Source organism: Solanum dulcamara, chromosome 4, assembly GCF_947179165.1.
Source record: "Solanum dulcamara chromosome 4, daSolDulc1.2, whole genome shotgun sequence".
NCBI classification, from domain to species: domain Eukaryota; kingdom Viridiplantae; phylum Streptophyta; class Magnoliopsida; order Solanales; family Solanaceae; genus Solanum; species Solanum dulcamara.
The window spans coordinates 25,702,936-25,720,646 of NC_077240.1; the positions used below are offsets into that span (position 1 = coordinate 25,702,936).

Below are 17,711 nucleotides of genomic sequence, written 5' to 3' on the forward strand. Positions count from 1 at the left end.
CCCCAAAAAATATCATCTTATAATGATTTTTAAAAACAATTTAACTTTCAAATCTCTTTTACCCTTAATAAAATAATTTACAATCACATATCTAAGGATTGTTTTAAATTATAATTTTTATAGATTTTTTTTAAATACTATGTCAAATTAATTGATGCCAAATAAAAGAAAACGAAGGAATAGTATTATTTTTTAAACACACTAATTAGAAAATAGAAACAAGAAAGTTTTTCTTAATAACTTATGATAATTAATATTCTTTTATGGTGGCGTATATTTTTCCTACTAGCATCATATTCGGTGTCATATCACATCAGCAGTCTCTCTCCACGTAACACCTTCTTTCGATGGTTGTTATTCGTTAAACTGTGTTGGTATAATTTATTTTGATTGTTATTTAAATTTTATTGTATTATATTATTAAAATTTATTATTAGGTAATAATGAAAAAATCTATTTTATAACAATTAATTTAGTGTGATTGCATCGTTAACTTAATATTTTATTCTCATTTGTTTTTATTTATTATTTAATAATTATATTTTATTATTTATCATACTTTTTATAGTAATTCTATTCCATATCATTATTCAAATTATGAATATATGAGATTATATAACTACGAAAATATGATACAATCTATTTAAATATTATATTTATTAAAACAATATGATATAATTCAATATAATATAATATTATATGAAATAATCCATAACAACCATCCAAACAATGTACTCAAGTGTCCTCTCACTCCGCTAAGCTACTCTAGAGGTATTTGAATTGACTTATAAGTTATTTTTAGCTTTTTTTGAGTGTTTGACTGATCAACTTAAAGTTATTTTATGCTTAAAATAAGCTTTAATAAATAATTAAATTTATTTAAATAAATTTATTTTAATGAGTTTATAAGTTAAAAATAACTTATAAATTAAAAAAAAAGTTAAGGAGCATTTTTTTTAACTTGTAAGTAGTTTTCAAGCTGCTTAGAAATATAAACAGGCTACTACTCTACTCTTATATTCTTCATATATACCTCCACTTCCCTATTGTTGTGAAATTATCTACACAAGCCTTGATGATCTCCTCCAGCTCCATCTCTGCTGAATCTGTGGACACACCCACTGTCAGTCCCTTTCTTGATTATGTGTTTGAATTGTTTTGTAGTAAATCACTTTTTGCAAATTAGACTATTTCTTGCACCCCCCTTCTGCTTCGATCATCTTGTTGATCCATCTTTTCTTACAGGGTTGTGGGATATTTGAAATTCTTGGATAACTATGAAATTTTGTTGAAGAAAAACATGTTTTTTTCCCTTATTGGTAATTCCAATTGCTGAGAAAACAGGGGAAAGTGTAAAAATTAGGAAAGTAGTGTGCTTTATATATTTCTTGGATTGTGTTTGACAACTATGTCTATTTGATTTAACTGTCAATCGAGCTATTGTCCTCACCTTGTTGAATGAAATTATGGGCTATGAGTTCTTTTTCCCCTCTTTATATACCCCTTTTTGTTGTTTTGATGTCATCAGATAATTTAGGCTTTACTTTAGGTAATTTAATGAGGTCTGAGCTTTTTCTTTTCTTTTTTTCAATTCAATTATAGAGGATGTATTTGTTTATGTTTCTTTTTGATTAATTAAGCATGTATGTAAACTTTTATCTTTCTAAATTGACAGAAGTCGGATGGAGAAAATGAAGGACATTCTTCGGCATCTCTAATGTACAGAATCAATCAGTTGAAAAGGCAAATTCAAGCGGACAGAGTTCTATCAGTTAGGGTACTTATTCACACTTCTTTATTTTTTATTCAAAACTTAAAACTGTGTTCTGCTGATATCATAGTAAGCACACAGATAGGCTTGTGCATTTCTTTGATACTCTTTATCTCTTTCTATTTTTATGTTGAATGGTGTTTGGCCCACCCATACCTTAGTTAATGCCGAACATCATACAAAACTTTGCTCTCAAATGAATATTTCTTTTCTAAAGATCTTTGTTTTTTAAAATTCTTGCTCTGTGAGAAAAGCAAATAAGTGGGTAACTTCTACTTTCCGAGTTACCAATTGGTGGAAGACTTTTGAGTGGAAGTTTCAAACTTTTAAACTGTACAACTAAGCGTTCGGGCTGTCAATTTTCTGACATGTATGTTTATATGTATATATATATATATATTATATTTATATATATATCCACACAGATATATCATATTTGAATGTACGTGTATGAGGGAAATGCATAAAAGCTGTCTAGTTAAGTATTTCATCTTAAGGAGGAGATGATCAATTCATACTCATAGAGTCAGGTCAGATAACTAATTTTTTTTCCAGAATTTGATGTATCAAATATATCTTTGTTAGCTTGGAAGAGAGGTTTTATGGGATGGTCATAATATGGCTTTGGTATACAAAGGTGCATACTATTTGGCACTGGAGAAACAAAACATCAACAAAATAACTGTACTTGAAATGAACAATGCGAAGAAGGTTATATGACCCAATAAAAAGAAACATCAACTTTCTTGGTCCTCATTGCGTGACTGTGTCATGCTATGTCATATGAATTTGCTAGACTAATTGCTTACAATGTTTTTTTTAATTGATGGATGCAAGATGAATAGTGGTTCTGTAACCCCCCACTCCACCTCCAAAAAAAAACATAATTAAATGAAAGGGCAAAGGATTATCTGACATGTGTGTTTTTGTGCAGGGCAAACTTGAAGAGAACAAAAGGAAGCTAGAAAATCATGTTTCTGAACTTCTTTTGTTGTCTACATCAAGGAGTGATACTATGAAGAACTCTGGGACTGGTCAAATGCTTTCTTTAAGAATATCAAGTCCCCCCTGCAAAGTTGGTGGACTTCTTCAAAGTTCAGGAGACAGGGACTATGCTAATGGAGAGGAAGTCGTATCTTCAACAACTGCCAGACTTCCCTTCATTGAGAACATTCCATCATATACTACTTGGATCTTTTTAGACAGGTATGTGATAATCATAGTTATCTCAAGTCCAACACTGTGAAGAAGTCCATAGAAGAGGACACGTAAGGAAAGAAATTCTAAAAATAACATTTGTTGCTAGCTACATTGGTTAGCCTTTCGTATATCGTGAACCTGAATGTTTCACCAGTATAAGGCTAAATTAGAAGCACTAAAATTTGCATCTTTTTCTTTATTTTCCGTATTTTTTTTTTGGACATACACTTTCATGACAAGCTTGAGATAGAACATTTGACCTTTGTCATGGAGTTATGTAGGAAGGATAATATTTTACATGGAAAATGTTTTCTGTCACGACCCAAAAATCCGAGGTCATGATGATACGCATCTCAAAACCCAACTAATGTGTAAGCCTAATAATAATACTCATACGAGACCCCCCAAAAGGAAAGTCAGGCCACAAAAGAAACGAACAGAAGAATAACGAAGAAAATATTCCAAAACCTAATGTCATAAGTGTAAAAAACATCTAGTACAACCATCAAATTCGATATACATCATAAGTCTTCAAATAATAATAAAGACTGAAAGCAAAAGATAGAACTAATGGCGATTCGGATCACAGGATCTCACCACTAATCTGATACGACACTATCCGCTAGAGGAATTAGCTGTCGTGTGGATTACCCTGACTAGGATCTGCATCAAAAGGGAAACATAAGTAGGGGTGAGTACAATCCACATGTACTCAGTAGGTTTGACTGACTGAGTATAAGGGATTAATCAAACTTATGAAATAAACTAAGGAACGCTTTTACCTGCATACAGAAAAGTCTCATTCCAGTATTGGTGCCGTCAATTTATATAGAACAGTGCGAGTAAAGTGAACTCATAGGGACAGTTCAATATCACATATAATCAAATAAATCAAATAATCGAAAGAGCAATGCAATGCAATGAGATGATGCAATAATGTGGTGGTACGGTGGAATCAAGGTTGTCGCACAACCTGTCGAGCTAAGGCTTCCAAATAAGGACCCATGGGGGTACTCTCAATCCATATACCAAGTCACATCTCAATATCTCATCAACTTACCATCTAGCTTGTGGTCAAGGATATAAAAATTGTCACATTTTCTTTCTCAAAAAGAATTTCTACATTTCTCAACTTTCCAAGATCAATGATATGATGAATGAGGATGAATATATCACAACACATATGGCATGGAGGCAATATTCAACTCAACATGTAATATAAGGTTCAAAGTTCTCAAAACTCAACCCACACATGATATACTCCCTCAAATAGATAGTAATGGGAAGGAAATACATTGAAGTAAGTGTTCATCCTTACTCAACATGTAATATAAGGTTCAAAGTTCTCAAAACTCAACCCACACATGATATACTCCCTCAAATAGATAGTAATGGGAAGGAAATACATTGAAGTAAGTGTTCATCCTTTTTGAAAGCATTTCATTTCTCAAGTGTGATCAAAACCCCCAATTCAGCCCCTCACGTGGGCATTATAAGTCAAATAGTGTTACAAGCCTCTCTCATAGGCAAATCATGAATCACATGCTCTCAAAGCAAATAGGATAGCAAATCTGCAAATGATGCCCCCACACGGGCTAAACTGTACAAATAAGCCCCCACACGGGCAACAAAGTATAATCAAACCCAAACATGGGCATCACAATATAATTAACAATTCCGATTCACATTACAACCCTATCCCAAAGTTTACGACATATGAATGACTAATTACCCAATCCCAGTCTCAAAGAAGGATAGCCAAACGTACCTCGAATGTTGAAACTTCGTACGAACACCCGACCCGAAGCTCTATACTCAAATGACGACTCTGAAACAATTACCCTTTTTCAAGAATGGAAAGAGTTCATCAAAAGGAGTTTAACGATACCCGTATTGCAAGGTTTTAGAATTGAGGTCAAAAATGGTCCAAAAATCACTTTGATAACGAAAAGGGTAAATTTGGAAATTTATTTGAAAATCATAATCTACACATCAAGGGGAGTTCGTGGTTGAAAAACCCATTAAAATTGAGCAAGAAACGGATTTGAATTCACTAAATTATTAATTTTGAAATTGGGAAGAAAACCCCCCAATAACCCATTTGAAAACTTGATTTTGCAATCATTTAAGAATGTAAAATTGATAGAAATTGGGTTAGTATTGAGAAAGGGACTTACCCAAATGAAATTTCCCGAAAAATCCCTTCACAATTTGTCTCTCTCAAGCTCCAAACGTTCGCCAACGAAAGAAATGAGAAAAAAGGGCCTATTTTCGAGTTCACTGTTTCAGGCGCATGAAATTATTCATTGCGATCGCGGGCCACTAACCCTGCGATCGCAAAGCACAAGGCCTGGCATCATCGCGAACTCGAGCTACAAGACGCAACCACGAAGAGTACTGAAAACTCTTCATCGCATACGCGGCAAATCTGGAATTTTATTTGAAAATCATAATCTACACATCAAGGGGAGTCCATGGTTGAAAACCCCATTAAAATTGAACAAGAAACGGATTAGAATTCACCAAGTTATTAATTTTGAAATTGGGAAGAAAACCCCCCAAAACCCATGTGAAAACTTGATTTTGCTATGATTTAAGAACGTATAATTGATAGAAATCGGTTTAGGACTGAAAAAGGAACTTACTCAAATGAAATTTCCCGAAAAATCCCTTCACAATTTGTCTCTCTCAAGCTCCAAACGTTCAACAATGGAAGAAATGAGGAAAAAGGGCCTATTTTCGGAGTTCACTGTTTCAAGCGCATGAAATTATTCATCGCGATCGCGGGCCACTAACCCTGCGATCGCAAAGCACAAGGCCTGGCATCATCGTGAACTCGAGCTACAAGGCGCAACCACGAAGAGTACTGAAAACTCTTCCTTGCAAACGTAGCGCCTGGACGTGATCACGAAGCGTGCTGAAGATACAACATCGCTAACGCGAACCCACATGTCGCGATCGCAAAGGGTAAGGGTACACGCACCAGATAGTAGAAAACAGCAGCATGCAATCTCCAAAATTGTCTCCGATTGGACTCTCAAAAATCGTTCAAGTTCCGAATAAAATAAACCGGATATGCTACTACACTGAATTCGACATTCCGGACTCAATGGAATTGTCAAATTTCTGCAAAAAGGTTGTTATGACGAAAATACTCTCCAGAACCCCTTTTAGGCCTAAAATTCAACTTTTGGCCTAAATTCACAAAACAAATTCTAAGGTTCGGGGCTCTAAGTCAACACTCAACCAGACCAAACTCGACGTTTCAGACGCGACAGAACTGGCGGAATTTCCATCCGACGCTCGGATCTCAATATGTTGACCAAAGTCAACTATTTCAATAGAATTCCCACTCAAGGTCTCAAATCGCTAAAATAACACCTAATCGCATCGGGAACCGTGCCAACCATCCCCGCAACACAAACAAAGCATGAAAACGCTAGAAAAAATATTTTCCAAAAATTTTGTCCAACCAAACTTGGGAAAATAAGAAATCCTCCATACCAAACACACTCTTAATATCTATTTTGGTGATAAGTTACCATCAACAACTGAAGTCCCACTCTGAAGTCTTAAGCCAGTTCCACAATTTAATGGCTTGGAAGATTGGGGAAAACTAGTTTTCAATCATATTATTCATCCATTATCATGCATTGAAGCTAATCTTGTTCATCTTGCCTTCTCCAGTTACTCTTCTTTAGCTTCTATGTTATATATTTCTGAGTTTTCGATTAGGCCAATAGTTGATGCTACCATGATTATACTTTCTTCTTATTCAAACTAAGGATTATATTCTCTCTGTTCTCAATTCTTCTTCACTAAGCACAGAAATCAAAGAATGGCTGAAGATCAATCAGTTGTTGGGAGAAGGCGGATATATTATGACCAGCATGATAGCGAGGCACTAATCTGTAGTGACAGTGAGGAAGACATAGCAGAACCAGAGGGAGAGAAACGTCATTTTTCTGAGGGGGAGGACAAAATTCTTAGGTGAGTTCAGATAATACAGTATGTATTACAACTTTATAAAATGTTAGCACTTTCCCATTGTTCATTTATTAAACAATTTTTGCTTCAATGTCGAAGAGAAAAACTGACCATAGACTGTTTCGAAGAGTTGGATTTGATATTGATTTATTTATCTATGTTGCAACTAATGCTTAGTCCTTACATAGGAAAGGTTTGTATATGTCACACCCCAAATCCAAGTGACCAGCCAAGGACACACTACCCAACCCGAGCTAACCAAACCCATATGATGCATCCCGACCATATGCATGAAAAGAAAATTAACCGTGGAAGCCATTTGTTTTTTAATTTTATTTTTACATTTTCAAGTTAATCATGAAAAAATTTCAACTTCAAAAGTACATACCCGAAGCATTTCATAAGAATTATGAAATCAAAATAAGATAGATGTTTTTCCATGTATGTCATGTACACTCCCATTATTACAACCCAACACAACTTTCTATGGAGCCCTCATTCAAACACAAATTAAAGGTAGTTAGAACACGTAGAACTTCTTAATGGCCTTTAAACATTTCGAACTTTCTGGGATGCTACAATATAGAAATTCTGCAACTGAGAGATTTATCCTTACCATTTTCTTTTCCATTTGAGATTTCCCCTTACTAGAATTTGAAAAGTTATTCTGTTGCTTTCCTGAATAATGCATGCGGAGCACAATGATTTATTTCATCTCTGTTCTTATTTTGTTTTCTGTGTCCATATAGTTCCTTGATTTTTGTCTTTGTGAAATGATGATAAGTTTTCCTCCGAGACTCATAGCTCAAAAGGGTAAAGAAAAATATTCCCTTTATCCTATTTGTAACTACTATCAGCACCCAAGGGGTTACTTACTGACAATGAAGTGGGTTGAGAAGTACCTGTTGCTGGTGGGAGGTATCCCATGGAATTAGTCAAGGTGCGTGCAAGCTAGTTCGGACACCACGGTTATCAAAAAAAAAATTACTATCATAACGTATAGAAATGTGTAAGTACTTTAATAGAACATTATGATCTGTATCACTTTTAGTAGTCTCTAAATATGTATTTTTTAAAACCATAAAGAAGGTCAATGTTAAGCTACACACCAAAAAGTAGGTGCTTTGACTCTCATACATCAAACCAATCGCTCTTTTTGGTATGAAAAGAGTTGATTTGATTGTTCTATGTTGTTGGATTGACGGATGATTTGTTATCCTGCCCTATCCTCAGTCCCTGCCGCAGTAGCCTGGGCATATTACACTTCTTTCCCTTGGATAAAATAGTTTGCTTTCTGTATGTTTATGTAAGCTTCTCCTCACCCTCAGTGAACTGGAATACTGTATCCTACTTTTAGCCAGCTGGATGAAGTTGCTAGCATTTCATGCTAGTAGTTCCCTGAACAGAAAGGGTATAGCTGCAGCCTGCAGATTTCAGACAGGAAACACACTTTTTGCATTGCTTGTCAGTTTGGTTCTCCCTTGGTTACTCACAGAGCCATCTTATATTCATTTTTTGGGATTCTGTAGGATGGCTTCACAGGAGTTTGGGCTTAACGAAGAAGTTCTTGACATCTTGACCCAGTATGTTGGAGGCACCACTTCCGAAATCCTGGTAAACTGAGTTGATGATGTAATTGGGTAATGAACTTTTAGATCAAAGATGTTTTGGTTACCTCATTTATGTGTGTTTGGGCCTTCTCACATGTTGACGGATGTATCTCTATCTTTCATGGTTATCTTGGTGACTACCTGAGGAATCATTTTTTATACCATCTGATTTGTATTTGTTTGTTTGTTAATTAGGAGCACTGTACTGTGCTTGGGGAAAAACATCAAGATACAGACGGCAAAAGCTTGAAAGATTCTGGGGAAAGTGGATTTGAGGGGAGCATATTTCTGGACAAAAGCCTTACTGCTGCTTTAGATTCTTTTGATAACCTTTTCTGTCGCCGCTGTCTGGTATGTGATTGAAACGTGTTTTTTTTTAAACTGAAACAGAAGTTATATGTGTTTTTAATTGGTTCCCTGTACTAAAACAGGTGTTTGACTGCCGTCTGCATGGCTGTTCACAAATTCTTATTGATGCTGTAAGTATAATTGCTCATTCAGCTTTTTCTACCGGATTAGTATATGGAATGTGAAAGTCTTTTTCGTTTGGCAGATTGAAAAGCAGTCCTATTCTTCTGATTCTGAAGATGATAGAAAACCTTGCAGTGATCAGTGTTATCTTAAGGTATTCTTTAGACATGTATACACAGGCATGGATATCATACTTCTTTAAGTTAGGAATACCCCTCAATGTGTCATTGATTTGGTTTATACTAAGATAACTCTTGTTTTTGAGGTAGTCCGGAATATTTGTAGTATTTTAGTTCCTAAACTTTTTTAACTAAACAGCTTAGCTTTTTCAGTAGTACCTAGGCAGCTCTGCTTTCAACATATAACTTTGGTATTAGCTGGTTTGCTAGTTTTGGCATTGACTGTCAAATGCCAAGTTCAGCTTTGGTAACACTTGCCACTGCTACTGACTGCTATTTTCATTTGCTAACTTGCTCTTCCCCTTTTTGTCTCTTCTTCTTTTTTCACTCACTTTCAGCTTTTTATGTGGGAGAAATTCATTTTGAGGTTTTAGGTAAAAGGTGCAGCAAATCAGACCAAATATTCAACTGTAGATCCAGTGGAAGGACCAGAAAAACACACTTCAGAAGTGGGAAGTAGTACTTTGCTCATCAAGAGAACTGGAGATCCAGGTGACGATGATTCACACACTTTGCTGATATTTTCTTGTCTTGTCTATAACATTTAGAGTTACCTGTTGTTGGTTCCACTTGTGCATGTTTCCTTGTCGCAATAGACGAGCACATTGATAGCAAAATGAAGCACAGAGTACCAGAGTCTATAAACACAACCGTAGAGAAGTCAGATCTGGCTTTGGATGACCAACAAGATTCTTCTTGTAAGAGAAGGAAATTATCACTCCCTACTGCTACTAGTGTGGCAGAAGAAGATGGATCTGAGAGCAATGGGATGTCTATTATCACCAATGATTATGTATCACATTCACAAGCACCAGATCAGTCTGGCTATAATCATGGTACCTCTTTGCATAAGTCTGGGGACAATGTCAGGAATGAAGCAGCGGACACTAAAAACGAAACTGTGAAGCATGCATCCTACTCGAAAAATCTACCAGAATGGAAACCCCTAGAGAAAGAACTATACTCAAAGGGGATAGAGATATTTGGGAGAAATAGGTATGGATTTTAGTTAATATTGTCTCTTCCTCGATAATAGAATTACAATTATGTTACATTAAAATAGGTCGATATCATCAGTGGTAAGAAATGCACGTCCAAGTGAATGAAAAAGATTGAAATGACTCTTCCAAATTTAACCTATACCTTTCTTTGAGATTTAACAAAAAATTGTTACACTAGGTTTCTTCTTTCCCTGTGGATATCATCTGGTAAAGTAGCTGTTTCTTGTTGACATCAGAGCAGAGAGTGAGAGATTAGATGGTAAAAACAAGAGTCTTTCTGAGTCTTCACATTTCACTTGGTACTTTTGGGTGTACTCAGGTCAGTAGTAACATATCCTTAAACTTTACAACCCATGCTATCTATTTCATCCGCATGCAACGATAGGTCAGACTAAAGGGCAGCCGGTGGACTAAGCTCCCGCTATGCGCAGGTCCGAGGAAGGGGGACCACAGAATGTCTCATTTACACAGCCTTACTTGCATTTGTGCAAGAGGCTGTTTCTGTGGGCAATGATAGCTCAAACTCAGAAATAGAAAACTGTCTGCCCTTCTCTTCCAGCTACAGACACTAGTGTTGCCAATCCGACATCTGTGAAACTATTTTTAAGATCCAAAGCTCCACATTCTGACCCCACTTTGTGGGATTTCACTGGGTATGCTGTTGTTGTAAAGCTCCACATTCCTTGTATTCATTTAAAGGATTTCCATATGTATATGCTGCTATCCTTTTTGTGTCTCCTGCCAATTTCAAGCAATCCTTTCCTGGGCTGCCAGATAGCCGATCCTCATTTTTCTTCACATTCTATAGTTGCTTGTAATAATTTCCTATGGAGGTACTTCATATGGCTATACAAGCACAAATATCGTTGTACCATCTGCCACCATATTTGGGAGCAGCGATATAGAGCTGATTAAACTTTGGACTCAAAAGGGCACACGTTCTTGTGAGAAACCATGGGCAATTGCAGATAGTTGAAAGCTTAGACAAGTATGAATTGATTGGTGGGTTATGAACAGGAGATGACTTTAGCTGTACTGCATTTTCTGGGTACTCATGCTATCTGTACTGCATTTTCTGGGAACTCATGCTATGTTAAATTATATTTTACAGAAGTATTATTAATATCTTTTAGGCAATAAATAATATGAAGGTGAGAGTGATTAGATGTTTTTGGAGTCCTTTTCACTTGTATTATTTTGAGAAATGAGGCAGCATCAAACTCAAAGATATTTATCTAGCTCACACCAGAGCCTAGGAGGTTGGGGTGCAGTTGGCAGCTATGGGGGATTGGGGGAGTAGTGGGGACGCAGATAGTATGTGGGCTACAGGGTCATAGCTAGAGAGGTGTTAGGGGTCTCGAGGGGTAACCCTGGTGGACATAAAAGGGACTGGTGGTAAAATGGAGATGTTCAAGGAAAAGTGGAAGTCAAATCTATGGTAAACTTCAGAAAATGGGAAGAAATATCACGGCCTACAAAATGAGGAGTACCAGTGATAAACAAGTTGCAAATAGGCTTATTGCAGGTTTTACAGGAACCCTAAAAAATTAGTGGGACAATTATCTCACTGATCATAACAGGGCTGAAATCCAGAATTCTATTACTACCAAAATGGTAGTAAAAAAGAAAATGGAGTTGAAACTGCTTCAGAGGCAGTTGTTAAAGATGCAACTGCTACTTTGATATATTGCATAGCCAAACACTTCGTGGGCGAACCCCGTCTTTTCCAAGATAGAAGTCTTGAAAGTTAACAGATTTCAGATGGTACAAAGATATGTTCATAACCAAAGTTATGATTAGGTCTGATTGCAATAATGATTACTGGAAGGAACGCTTTCTTAGCGGCTTACCCCCTCATTTCGCCGAAAAGGTAAGATCCAAAATAAGAGACAGGTGTGATGGGAAAATCCCATATCCCCAGCTCTCTTATGGAGACCTTATCAGCATTATTAATGTTGTTGCTATGGAGCTTTGCACCGACCTTAAGCTAAAGGAACAACTTAAGAAGGAGCAAAAGACTTATTCAACAGAACTTGGCAGTTTCTGTCAAGATTTTAGGTTTCCCTTATTAAAACCTCCATCAGCAAGAAAAGCAGGAAAGAAAGAAAGAACTAGGGAAACTACTCCCGTAAAAGGAGATCTTCCAAGAAAAGAAGAGAATCCAAAGAAAAACCCAAAAAGAAGTTTAAAAGGAAAACTTCTAAAGATTCTTCTAAGGAAACTTGTTGGACATGGGCAAGAAAGGTCACAGATCTAATGATTGCCCCAGAAACAAGAAGAAGAAAAAGAAAGTAAATCTTCTTGAAGTTGATGAGGACATTAAGCAAAAACTCTTCACTATCATTGAGTCAGAAGAGACTGAGTCAGAATACTCTTCTGAAGAAGAGCATGAAGAAAGTGATGACGAATTCCTTAACGTCGCTCATAACCCAGAATCTGACGAAGAAGATTCAGAATGCAATTGCAATGGTGCACTTTGCCTTTGTGATAGCAAAACTATTAGAGTTATTTCTGAGAGTTCAGCAGAAACTCTATTCTCCACCATTGAGCATATCCAGGACGAAGAAGCTAGGAAGAAATATCTCCTTGAATTACAAAAGTTAGTTACTAGGCAAACAGAAGAAAGAAGAAAGGCCTACTGTAACTCCTTTTAGCATGAAGCAAATCATGAACCAATTTGACTCTAAGAAGGAAGAACGTTCTATAGAAGTGCTTCGTGGTGAAGTCAAACTTCTTAAAGAAGAGATAAAAGAAGTAAAGGCCAGACTTCACAAGATAGAAATGGACGCTCTCACCGAACAAGTTCTAAAGAGAGCAAATGGTCAAACTGAAGCAACGACTTCAAAAGCCATTATCACAGGTGATGATTCTGATGAAGATGAACAACATCTTGAATCTCCCAGGTATGAATCTGAACCAGGAGTAAAAACAATTACCAAAATTCGACCTCAGAGTTCGCATATTTTAATTGAATTAGTCATTAATGATAATTTAGTGCTTAACAAAATTGCTTTGTTAGAAAGTGGTGCAGATAGAAATTGCATTATCGAAGGCTTGATTCCTACAAAATACCTTACTAAGGGTACTACTAAATTATATAGCGCTACTGGAGAGCGTATTTTGATCGATTATCCAATATCCATATATGCAATAATGGTATTTGTCTTTCTAATGACTTTGTTATTACAAAGAACATTAATGAGGAAATTATTTTGGGTATACCTTTTATTACTCAGATAAAACCTTATATTTAGTCTCAATGCCTTTGTATAAAAGACCATATCTTAGCTAGTCAAAGTTTTTGTTTCTTTCTATGCCAAGATTAGTTGCTCAACTTTCCTCAGTATCAATCAATAAGTCAATCATAGAAGTGAAAGTAGGGAACATTCATCTTTTTGCTGGCCTTCCAGGGACCCTTTCACATTTTAGAGTTCTTTTTTTGATGTCACGAGACAAAGGGAGCACCTGAATAAATGCCACACCATACTTTCGCTCATTTAGTCCCTCTATGTTGAGAAATCTGCTGCTTCTTTTTATGCAGATCATATCCTAACCCCCTCCCTCCCCGCTTGGTCGTGCTTCTTAAGTACATGGAGTTGATTAAGTGTTGGTAACAGATTCTTGTTGGACTATATTTGGTCAAGTGATATGCTCAAATCAGATTGTCATGTCAGTATGTGTCAGCTCTAATGTATATCTCATACATTGCAGTTGCCTTATTGCTAGGAACTTACTTCCTGGCTTGAAAACTTGTATGGAGGTATCCTCTTACATGGATAACAGAGCAGTGGCGCAACGTGGAGGCTCCACAAGCTTATTTTCAGAGGATAATGGGAAAGCTGACATGGATTATATGGTTTGTGCTCCTCTTCGTGCCTAATCATTTACTTGATGCTTTGGCCCAATGATGGTAATATATGAATTCTCATATTCCTCAGTCCTTCAAACGACTGAGGGGTTCGTATGGTACACAGATTTGGGAATATATATTACCTACTTAATAATTGGGTTTTTGGGACTGAAAAGGTGTTTGTATTCTTAGCAACACTCCCTATGCTGATATTTTTCAATCCGAGGAGAAGGATATTGTTAATGGGATTGTTAGTCTTCTCTTTAAATCCTAAACTGGTAAAAGTTTTCCCTACCACATGATGGACTTAAATCCAAGGATAAAGTTCAAAAGAAAAAGTTAGTCCAGTTGCAAAACCAGATATCACACTGCATTAAAGTCCATATCCTTTTTTAGTGCGATAAATTATAATACATTCACTAGTTAATCTCACTTCATAATAAATTACATAAAAAGTTTATTCATGAAAGGTTATTATTGTAATTCTTGTAGTATAATCTAGCGCTGTATACAAAAAGTATACTTATCTTTTTTCACACAAATATATGTAGAGCTAAAGTACTTGACTAGATGACAGACTTCTAATTTCAGTCTATAACTTGGACAAAGCAGTCTGAACAGACTGTTCAAAGCTATCAGCTTTGCAATAAAAAAGAAATAAGCATCATGGATCTTTTGGTATTCATGAGACCATTTTGACTGTTATAAATATTTGGAGCAGCAGGCAATGCTACCTTCTAACATTCTGTACCCTCTTTTTTTGTATTTTACAAGGATGGGGTAGCTTTTGGCTCTAAAAAATCATGGTCTTTCTCTAGCCAGAATAAGATATTTTCAAGAATTACTTCTAGTTCATTTTTGAAGCGCAGAATGATGCTCAAGTTTATTTTAGGAATTTGAGGAAGTCGGATCTTCTTCTTTGGAAATTGATGCATATATGAGTATTGTTTCCCTTGAATTTCTCATGCTACAAGTGGAACATACTACCATATAAGGTGCTGCTGGAATTGAAAATGCTCAAGCTGCTGATTTTATTTTGTTAGCATTGTACTTTCCAGATTAGTTTGAGTTACTTCCTTCATGGTGTATATCCAACTAATTAGATGTATTTGACTATTTAGAAGCCAGATATTCCGACAAAATCACGTTTTCTTCGTAGAAGAGGCAGAACACGCAAGCTGAAATATTCCTCAAAGTCTTCTGGGCATCCCTCAATCTGGAGAAGAATGGCAGATGGAAAGAATCAATCATGTATACAATATAATCCATGTGGATGCCAGCCAATGTGTGGAAAGCATTGTCCTTGTTTGCAGAATGGTACTTGCTGTGAAAAGTATTGTGGGTATGTTGAGCTTTTGAATTTATCAATAAAGGATTTCGTCTTTGACTTGTTAAGTCAGATGCTTCTCCAGTCCACCTTTTTCTCTTTTTTTTATTTCTTTTAACTACTTTCATACCCTCCTGTAAAGCTTGTTCTCTTGCACCCCTCCTCTCCTCCTGGATTCATTGGTGGCTCTGTTTGATGCTATGAATGGGTCATTTGTGCTCACTAAAGATGAGAGTGATGCAGTGCATCAACTTTTTGTTGCATTTACCATACTTTGAACTCCTGCAAAGTTGAACAGGACTTAATAAACTAGAATAATTATGTCCTCAATTTGCATTCATTGTTATGTGAAAGAAGGCTGCAGCTCGATATCCTTGACTGTGTTCGTTCTACAAAAGTTGTTTAACTTAATGCTTGCTCTATTTTATTTAGGCTTACTTAGGGCTTGTTGGGGATTCATTTGTTTGGTTTCCGATATTATTTCAGGAACCTGTCATCTCTCCTAATATCTCTTCTACCATTTCAGCTGCTCAAAAAGCTGTAAAAATCGTTTCCGTGGATGCCACTGTGCAAAGAGTCAATGCAGAAGCAGACAATGTCCGTGTTTTGCTGCTGGACGTGAATGTGATCCTGATGTCTGCCGCAATTGTTGGGTTAGGTAAAATGTAGCTAAACTGTAGCCTCTGAATTCATCCATGTATTGCTTCTTGAAATATTGACGCACACTTTTCAGCTGCGGTGATGGCTCATTGGGTGAGCCTCCTAGGCAAGGAGAAGGTCAATGTGGTAACATGAGACTCCTCCTAAGGCAGCAACAAAGGGTCAGACATTTTAGGGGTTTTAATTACGATTTCTGTCTCTCTTTCCTTTTCTCCTTTTTCAATCTGTCTTGCGTCATTTCTATAACAGATTCTGCTGTCAAAATCTGATGTTGCTGGATGGGGTGCCTTTCTGAAGGTAAGTTGTATTCCTGTGTCATACACTTGCTCCTTAAGCTAGTACTATAATGTATTAATAAACTAATTTAGTTTGTTTAATCTTTTTGCACCTAGAACCCTGTTTACAAAAACGATTACCTGGGAGAATATACTGGTGAATTAATTTCTCATCGAGAAGCAGATAAACGGGGGAAAATATATGATCGTGCAAATTCGTCTTTCCTTTTTGACTTGAACGATCAGGTGAGCACTGCTAATGTTTGAGATATTTTCATATTCCCTTGTATTGCGAAATCTGAACCTTAGAACCATCCGCTCTGCTTGTTTACCATAGCAGGTATATGCTCTTCTTTCAACAATCTAGAATGTCTGGTTCCAAGTTGTTGTTACTAATTTTCAATCGTGAATCTGGTGCATTGAAGTTTTCGATTCCAAAATATCCCAATTATTAACCTTTGATGTCCTCGGGATTTACTTGTCCTTCAAGTTTTTTGGATTCTTCTAGTAGTATGCCTGATTTCTTCAACCGAGAAAATGAAGTACCAACATAGGGAAGCTAACTAAACACTCCTTTTGAGTGATCTCTTTAATGCAGTATGTCCTTGATGCCTATCGGAAGGGAGACAAGCTGAAATTTGCCAATCACTCATCAAACCCAAACTGTTATGCTAAGGTACATACAATCCTATGTATTAGAGTTCAATAAACTTCTTGATTGTTGCTGATTCGACATTTCTTTAGGTAATGCTGGTTGCTGGTGATCATCGGGTTGGGATATTTGCAAAGGAACGTATTGAAGCTAGTGAGGAGCTTTTCTATGATTATCGTTATGGTCCTGATCAAGCGCCCATATGGGCTAGGAAACCTGAGGGCACAAAGACAGACGATTCACCAGCACCTCAAGGTCGACCAAAGAAACACCAATAATCTCATTGAGACAGCATGCTGACTATCTCAATGGCTGTAACATAACCATTTCTATCTTATTGTGGAATGCTAAACATGGAGGAACAGAGGAAGCTCTAGTTCATCTCTTATATACAGTGATATAGAGTCATAGACCATCATAAAAGATCTTTATTTGTTTTTTCTTTGTTGTGGGGTTCCTTTATATTTTATTATATTATTGTGTGCTAATAATAAGACATTAAAGATGTGATAGGGGAAGATCCGGCTATGTAAAGAATAAGCAGAAAAATTTTGAAAGTAACATGTATACATATAGTTATCTGAACAGGTGAAAGAAATTACTTGTATTGGACACAAGGTGTTGTAATAATACAGTTTATGTAGATCTATTTCCTTTTACTCTATTTGGAACCAGTTTTGGCTTGAACCCCTTTTATGATATTGGGAACAAAGGTGAACCCAAGAGTC

The 17,711-nt window shown here is 36.3% G+C and overlaps 1 protein-coding gene across 2 annotated transcripts; it reads left to right on the forward strand.

The window, feature by feature from the left end:
- Positions 1-1,005: 1,005 nt before the first annotated feature.
- LOC129887109 (histone-lysine N-methyltransferase EZA1) lies at positions 1,006-17,626 on the forward strand. 2 transcript variants are annotated; one of them, XM_055962071.1, is made up of 18 exons: positions 1,006-1,123; positions 1,676-1,777; positions 2,706-2,977; positions 6,800-6,961; positions 8,488-8,572; positions 8,764-8,919; positions 9,000-9,047; positions 9,122-9,193; positions 9,593-9,710; positions 9,815-10,214; positions 13,946-14,075; positions 15,191-15,411; positions 15,923-16,054; positions 16,130-16,217; positions 16,306-16,353; positions 16,449-16,577; positions 16,930-17,007; positions 17,076-17,626. In XM_055962071.1, exons 1-18 carry the CDS (start codon positions 1,076-1,078, stop codon positions 17,259-17,261), a joined length of 2,475 nt encoding a protein of 824 aa, XP_055818046.1. In that variant the 5' UTR covers positions 1,006-1,075; the 3' UTR covers positions 17,262-17,626. The 2 variants fall into 2 exon arrangements, with proteins under 2 accessions (XP_055818046.1, XP_055818045.1); XM_055962070.1 differs by having other exon boundaries at positions 1,007-1,123; positions 13,931-14,075.
- Positions 17,627-17,711: the final 85 nt, after the last annotated feature.

Coding starts and splice junctions, on each gene's coding strand:
- LOC129887109 (XM_055962070.1), top strand. CDS start 1,076: ATGATCTCCTCCAGCTCCATCTCTGCTGAATCTGTGGACACACCCACT. Junction 9,711..9,814: donor CAAGAGAACTGGAGATCCAG/GTGACGATGATT, acceptor TTGTCGCAATAG/ACGAGCACATTGATAGCAAA. Junction 16,354..16,448: donor GATGGGGTGCCTTTCTGAAG/GTAAGTTGTATT, acceptor TTTTGCACCTAG/AACCCTGTTTACAAAAACGA.